Raw genomic sequence first — 7,591 nt, 5'->3', positions numbered from 1 at the left:
GGTTCTGTTATTTACTATACTGAGAATTTGATGCATGATTAACTGGCGATTCGATCAACCTATCACTATCGGATCATCTTATCACTATCCGATCAGCATTCTATCACTAAAAGCTCGATTGACCATCGTTGTGATTCTATTGGGAACTCAATCAGTGATTATTCCATTGATTGGCTGCAACTGTGCTTCATTTCTCACACGTGACTGTGACCGTTGAATGTTGATTTTGTTAATTAGTTTATAGGAATATTTTAACCTGCTTCTGATGGCTTTCTCATCTAGGCCTTTTCTAAAGTTCCCTCAGAAAAAATGGACGCCAGACAAATTTAACCCAGAGGGAACAACTAGACCCAACGTAGACCAAAGGACAATAACCCATTCAAAATAATGCCAAAAGAAAGCATTTTGACTTGGACTGCCATTTTTCCACCATTTCATTTGCTAGAAATAACTCAAGAAAAAAGCCATACTTTTTACGAAAACGGATTATTGAATATAAATTAATTAATCAAATTTTCCAGCCTTTATTTTACAAAAGTAATTAAAGTTTGTCCCCAAAAGTTTTCTTTCGATTGATTCATCATCTCCTATCTAGTTTACCAACGTCTTTAGCTGCTATAAGCTGAAAAAGAAAATATTTTTATGAGAGAGGTCTCTGAGCATTGCTACAAGGAATTCTCAGTAACAAACATTGGCCTAACAGAAGTAGCAAACATGGGCCTAGGTAAACTTAGCGTACATTTGCTGAAAGTCATATTTGCACAAGAACATAAACAGGCTCCTATTCAGTAAGATTCTTAACAAAATCAAGTTAACCAGCTCCTTGAAATGCATGACATCAGAGAAGACAAATTGTTAAGCTTGCACTCAATTGTTTTTTCCTTGAATAAAAGAAATCCTCGTGTTTATCAACGCCATTGGCCTGTATTTTACTTTCTTTGCTATTTCATCCCTGTATTAAAACACTACTTTTAAGTGTATCCCTCCTTACTACTTTATCCCTGTATAGACAACAGCCCACGTGTTAATCAACGCTATTGGCCCAAGTTCTTTGCTCCATGTTACTTTATCCCTGTATACAAGATTATCCTTTGGTCTATCATCGTGATTGGCCCAAATTTAACTTTCTTGCTATTTCATCCCTGTATCAAAACACTACTTACATCCAATCAAACAGTTGTTAGAATATCCATGCTTGTAGTAGTATGCTCCACATTTGGGGTAATTGTACACATGGTCGCAACTGCATTTACCCTGGTCCCATGCGGTCCCTTTAGGACAGTAGAACATGAAGGCATTTCCAAAATCATCGCACTGGATAAACTTGTGACAGCTTTTTGAGCTTGGGAAGTAACCAGCTTTCTTGCAATCTTGAAATCAAAGAATCAGCGATCAATCAATAGGAATCATTCAATCGATTATTATAACGATTCACTCAATCACTTTTTATGATTTTACTGCTGTCTTGAAACGAAGCAAACAGTGATCAATCAATACGAATCATTCAATCGCTTCTTATTAAGATTCACTCAATCACTTTTTATGATTTTACTGCTGTCTTGAAACGAAGCAAACAGTGATCAAGAAATACGAATCATTCAATCGCTTCTTATTAAGATTCACTCAATCACTTTTTATGATTTTACTGCTGTCTTGAAACGAAGCAATCAGTGATCAATAAATACGAATCATTCAATTGATTATTATAACGATTCACTCAGTCACCTTTAATGATTTTTTGCTGTCTTTAAACCAAGCAATCAGTGATCAATCAACAAGAATTGCTCAAGCAAGATTGAAACAGATATATGAGAACAAAACTTACCATAGTCATAGATTGGTTTGCCACGACGGTAACCGCCATATACACCGCCATATTCACCGCCATATACACCGCCATATCTACCGCCGTATCCAACATCGTCTTTCTTCCCACTGTCATGAAGCATGTCGTGTCCACCATAATTAGGCTTTCCGTACCCACCATGACTGTATGGTTTGCCGTGTCCACCACAATTTCTTCCAACGCAACCTTTGCCGTATGGTTTGCCGTATCCACCACAATTTCTTCCAACGCAACCTTTGCCGTGTCCATGGCCGTGTCCATGGCCGTGTCCAGCACAATGTCTTCCGACGCAACCTTTGCCGTAAGGTTTGCCATAAGGCTTGCCATATCCACCACAATTTCTTCCAACGCAACCATGACTGTGTCCATCACAATGTCTTCCGACGCAACCTTTGCCATAAGGTTTGCCATAAGGCTTGCCATAAGGCTTGCCATAAGGCTTGCCATATTCACCACAATTTCTTCCAACGCAACCATGGCCGTGTCCACCACAATGTCTTCCGACGCAACCTTTGCCATAAGGTTTGACGTAAGGTTTACCATAAGGCTTGCCATATCCACCACAATGTTTTCCAACGCAGCCATGGCCGTGTCCACCACAATGTCTTCCGACGCAACCTTTGCCATAAGGTTTGCCATATCCACCACAATGTCTTCCAACGCAGCCTTTGCCGTAAGGTTTGACGTAAGGTTTACCATAAGGCTTGCCATATCCACCACAATGTTTTCCAACGCAGCCATGGCCGTGTCCACCACAATGTCTTCCGACGCAACCTTTGCCATAAGGCTTGCCATATCCACCACAATGTTTTCCAACGCAGCCATGGCCGTGTCCATCACAGTGTTTTCCGACGCAACCTTTGCCATAAGGCTTGCCGTGTCCACCACAATGTCTTCCGACGCAGCCTTTGCCATAAGGTTTGCCGTAAGGTTTGACGTAAGGCTTACCATAAGGCTTGCCATATCCACCACAATGTTTTCCAACGCAACCGTGGCTGTGTCCATCACAATGTCTTCCGACGCAACCTTTGCCATAAGGTTTGACGTAAGGTTTGACGTAAGGTTTGACGTAAGGCTTGCCGTGTTCACCACAATGTCTTCCAACGCAACCATGGCCGTGTCCATCACAGTGTTTTCCGACGCAACCTTTGCCGTAAGGTTTGACGTAAGGTTTGACGTAAGGTTTACCATAAGGCTTGCCGTGTTCACCACAATGTCTTCCAACGCAACCCTTGCCGTGTCCATGTCTGCCATGTGCTACATGTTTATCTGCGGTGGAAAGATGTCGTGATAAAATAGTGATAAAGTTGGAGAAACAATTTTAAGCTCTTACAACAAAAAACTGATTGTCTTTACACAACCTCTGCTGTCCATAGACTTAAATCCTAAAAAGGCTTCTTCTTTCGTATTCTTTTTTCAAAAAATCAATTTTGCTCCTTTTAGAAACAATTCTTTGGCTCGTGTTCTCGCATGCAGCACGATGTAGCATCAACAACATCATTTTCCTACTCGGGTTTTAATTCGAAGGGAGCAGTTTGGGGAACTACTGTCATTCTCTTTACATTTTTCAAAGTACGGTACCAAAATGGGGGTCAGAAGGATGAGTATTCTTTTCCAAACTTTCTTCCAAATATGGTTCCAAAAGCGAGGTAGGGCGAGTATTGTCCCCCCTCAATCTAATTTTTCAAAGCTTGGTGCCAATTGGAAAGCTGGGGGAGGGCTAATATCTCCTCTCCCTATATTTTTCGGAGCATGGTACCAATAAGAGATTTAGGGTAGAATTGTCCCTTTCCCAACATTTTTCCAAACATGGTGTCAAAATGGAGTTAGGGGGGAGTATTTTCAATATTTTCAAAAATGGTGCCAATGAGGAGGCTGGCTCAATAAAAGGTATATACCATTTAAGCGTCCTCCAAGATCTACTTTTCCAGAGTCGGAAATTCCTGGGTATTTTTGTTGCGTATAGGAATTACACAGCGAAAGGTTATTACACGATGTTATTGTCTAAATTGTGTATTTTTATGATGAACTTTGTCATGCGAGCGTCTCCTTACATAAAACTGATTCAGGGGACAATTTCCTATCGAAGAAGTATCTGCTAATTTGTTAGACTGGTTCTGGGTACTTGAACACTGGTGCTTAACTTGTGGACTAGAGAAGGCAAATAAAGCAAAGAGCCATCGTTGTCACTGCGCAAACCTGTAGGTTTCAAATTTTCTCCTTTGTGGATTTTCTTTGATACAAAAATGATGAAAAATAATGTTTTCATAAAAATTACAAGAGCCAAGCTGAATAGCCATCAAACAATGTGGCAGCTGGGACAACTCCTGGGCTTAATGCAATAATACAAATCATTAACAAGTAAAAGACCCAGAAAGGAGCCCTACGAGACAACACAAGATGGGGACATTGATTGATGTACGCAAAGAAATGAATCAAGAAATTGCTACTCACAGCCCTTCTTGTAATATTTGAACGCTGGGCAATAGCCTTTGTTATCGTAGCTATGGCAACCGTAGGCCTTGTGTACGCATGTGCAAAGCTTTTGGCTCCAGACCGTTCCTGGTGCGCATGGCATTTTGATTCCATTTCCGTTGTCGTCACATTGGATGTAGTAGTGACAGTTCTTCGGCAGTGGATAGTAGCCAGCCTTTTTGCAGTCTGAGAATCAAGGAAAATCAGAAATCAGAAATACGCTGATCAACATGAATCAGTAAATCACTGCTCAATTGACAGTCTTGTAATCAATCAGAAAGATGCTGATCAACACGAATCAGCAAATCGCTATTCAATTGTTAGTCTTGTAATCAATGAGAAATATCGCTGATCAACATGAATCAGTAAATCACTGTTCAATTGATAGTCTTGTAATCAATCAGAAAGATGCTGATCAACATAAATCAGTAAATCGCTGCTCAATTGATAGTCTTGTAATTAATCAGAAATACGCTGATCAACATTAATCAGTAAATCACTGTTTAATCAAGCAATCAGTGATAACTGATAAAAAAATTACAAGGTCACTAACAAATGTCGAATCAGTAAATCATTGTTTAAAAGTAGCTCTTGCAATCTTCAGCAATTAACGATAACTAATTAGAAATCAGAAGATCATAAGCATCATAAGTTCAAGGTGAAGTAGTCCGCTGTTGGCCGATGATGCAGATGATGATCTCCTTATGCGGCATCGTGCATTTTACAACGATCGATTGAGCAGTGATCAACAGTAGCAAATATGCACGATACATAAACATTACACAATTTGAAGGGGCGGAGCCTAGGAAATTGTTTGGAGGGGTGAAGAGGCGACTTTTGCTGACAAAAAAGGCGTGTCTCATTCTTTAAGAGTTAGGGTTAGGGTCAAAAGATAAATACTCTTGCATGCTACTATCATTTGTTTCTGTTTGAATGCTTATACTCATTACCATACTTTGAAAGTTCAACTACACAGAAATGTTGCAAAATGTTGCAAAGCGAGTGCCCGGCGATAATCCTTACTGTGTCGACGGACAAATTGTTTAGGGAGGACGGCACTGTCCTGGTACCCCCCTTTGGCGACGCCTCTGAAAATTTGGAATGTACATGTTCAAGATGATCATATGAAAATTTCGGAAAAGTAGCAAGTTAGAACTGTCCTGTTCCACACGCACAAACCCATTGACAAACCCAAAACAAACCCATTGACAAAGATCTTCGTCAACATAACGACATTTCTTTAAACAACAAGATCTTTTTTATTTTACTTTGCCAGAGCAATTTTGTCTTCGGTGCAACCAAAATGTATTCTATTGTGTCGTCAAAACGAAATTCATATTGGGGTGAGAGGGCTGCTTATTGTATTGCTCCCCACTCAGTACACAATTATAAAGGAAATATAGTACATTTTGTCAATTATTTGGGGGGGGGGGACCTGAAGTTGAAAATTTAAAGAAGGAATTATTATCAGCTTTGGAACCCAACTTGATATTTTTTATTCTCTCAATCTACTGGGGCTTGCATCGCAGTAACCCAAGGAGCTCTAAAAAAAACTTTCAAAAAGGGAATAAGAATAGCGATATAATTCTGCATTTGAAAGGAGGGAGGGGTTCCTGGCTCTACAACACCGAGAGTAACAACAATTAAAGCAAATTGAACCGACATACCGTATCTGTAGACTTTGCTTGATTGCGTTTCTGTAAAAATCTAGAAAGAACAGAAATATATTAAAGCTTTGCTGTGAAATTTCATAAATTCATAATATGCAAATAAATTTGAACGGCAACGGGATAAAGAGAGCCCTAGCCCGAAAAACTCTTGCAATCATGGTTTGTCAGAAGTAGGCAACTCCAGCTGTTTACCCTCGTCGCTTCGTGACAACACAAAGTCATCTTCTTAGATCTTTGTTTGTAATTGCTCCCAATAAACACACCGTACAGTGGAAGTTATCTTAGCAAATAGATTATGACAAAACACTCGAAAGCTTCCTACAGCAGTTTTAATGCTTTACCAGATTGGTGTAAATGCACTCAACAGAGCCGCCTTGAGTGAGAATCGAGCCACAGCGTCTGCGAGTCGATTTCGCTACAGGAAGATTCTATCAAATGGTTTTGAGTTCCATAGACATCAGAACAAATGGGGGTAGTTTAAAAACCGTGTGAAACACACTAGTGCGGTGGAAAAATGTTTAAAATGATCGGCCGTGATATAAATTGCGGTTATAAAGCATTCGAAGTTGTTAAAAGCAGTTTCGACATGGTCAAAATCACAAAAACATGATCTTGTTAAAAAAACGTAGAGGCCCCTTTCGACAGAGGGACCTGTAGTTACCGAGCTACATGATCCAGGATGAACTCAATTAGAATTTTATAAATATAATTTCCAAAGTAATCAATCAGCGTTTAATTAATCTCAGAGCCCTGTTGTTTTAGGTGCCTTTAACTGCATTACACAACTGTTTATTCTTCGTAGCCTAAAAATTGCATTGATCGTGAAACTCGGAGTAGCAACTTACAATCGTCCTGTTCAATGCACCAAAGGCAGCACAGTCTATTTACACTACAGCAACATAAACACGCAATTAACTTCAGTGCAAATGCTTTCAAATAAGTTCAGAAATCGCACAGTACAAAAATTGTATAGATCGACTTACTATAGCAAGAGCTAGGGCTGCTATGAACAACTTCATCTTGAGTTTGGTGCCGTGACCTTACAGCTGCGACCTCTCGAATGATAGTGTCAAAGCTTTCTGTGCATTTTATACTTTTCAACCAGGCAGACTTGTCTTCTAATTACTGTAAATTTATTGACAGATTCGTGGCTATTTCCTTAATTTCTGTAATAAGATTATTTCTGTCCTAATTGTGGGTAGTTACTACGCATGTGGCATCGAAAGATGAATCCAAAAGACGCATCTAATAGCCGAATCTGTGGCAATTATATCAACAGCCGATGAGGGTTGTAAGGCCTAATGTTTCATTAAGGTGTTTCAGAAAGCAACTACATTCTGTTATAGTTTAAGATTTAACAACTTGGCTATAGCAGTTGAAACTTGAATGTGTAGAATGGCCGTGAGCATCGCTGGGTTTTAGGGGTTTAAGAATACGGGGTTCCGGGAGCAGATGGGGTGTAATGGCAAGTGGTGTTTCAAATAGCGCTTATGTGTCTAATTGTTTTATATTTAAAAATTTGGCTATAGCAGTTAAAACTGAAAAAGGAGGAATGACCGAGAGCATCGCTGGGTTTTAGGGGTTTGCGAATATGGGGTTA

The 7,591-nt window shown here is 39.7% G+C and overlaps 1 protein-coding gene across 8 annotated transcripts; it reads right to left on the bottom strand.

Annotated features, from left to right (window-relative positions):
- Nucleotides 1-470: 470 nt before the first annotated feature.
- On the bottom strand, nucleotides 471-7,098 carry LOC135690354 (uncharacterized). 8 transcript variants are annotated; one of them, XM_089114253.1, is made up of 8 exons: nucleotides 6,975-7,098; nucleotides 5,989-6,028; nucleotides 4,301-4,507; nucleotides 2,237-3,115; nucleotides 2,102-2,140; nucleotides 1,826-2,041; nucleotides 1,164-1,370; nucleotides 471-622 (listed from the first exon to the last, which is right to left on the bottom strand). In XM_089114253.1, the coding sequence occupies exons 1-8, from the start codon at nucleotides 7,008-7,010 to the stop codon at nucleotides 609-611; spliced, it is 1,638 nt and encodes a 545-aa protein (XP_088970379.1). In that variant the 5' UTR covers nucleotides 7,011-7,098; the 3' UTR covers nucleotides 471-608. The 8 variants fall into 8 exon arrangements, with proteins under 8 accessions (XP_088970379.1, XP_088970392.1, XP_088970242.1 ...); XM_089114266.1 differs by having other exon boundaries at nucleotides 2,102-2,152; nucleotides 2,273-3,115; XM_089114116.1 differs by having other exon boundaries at nucleotides 1,826-2,032; nucleotides 2,081-3,115.
- Between the last annotated feature and the right edge of the window lie 493 nt (nucleotides 7,099-7,591).

Source organism: Rhopilema esculentum, chromosome 1 (genome assembly GCF_057945365.1).
Source record: "Rhopilema esculentum isolate cy_ngs chromosome 1, ASM5794536v1, whole genome shotgun sequence".
NCBI classification, from domain to species: domain Eukaryota; kingdom Metazoa; phylum Cnidaria; class Scyphozoa; order Rhizostomeae; family Rhizostomatidae; genus Rhopilema; species Rhopilema esculentum.
Note: the sequence above shows the minus strand (reverse complement) of the source record. Positions and strands in the feature narration are given on the sequence as shown.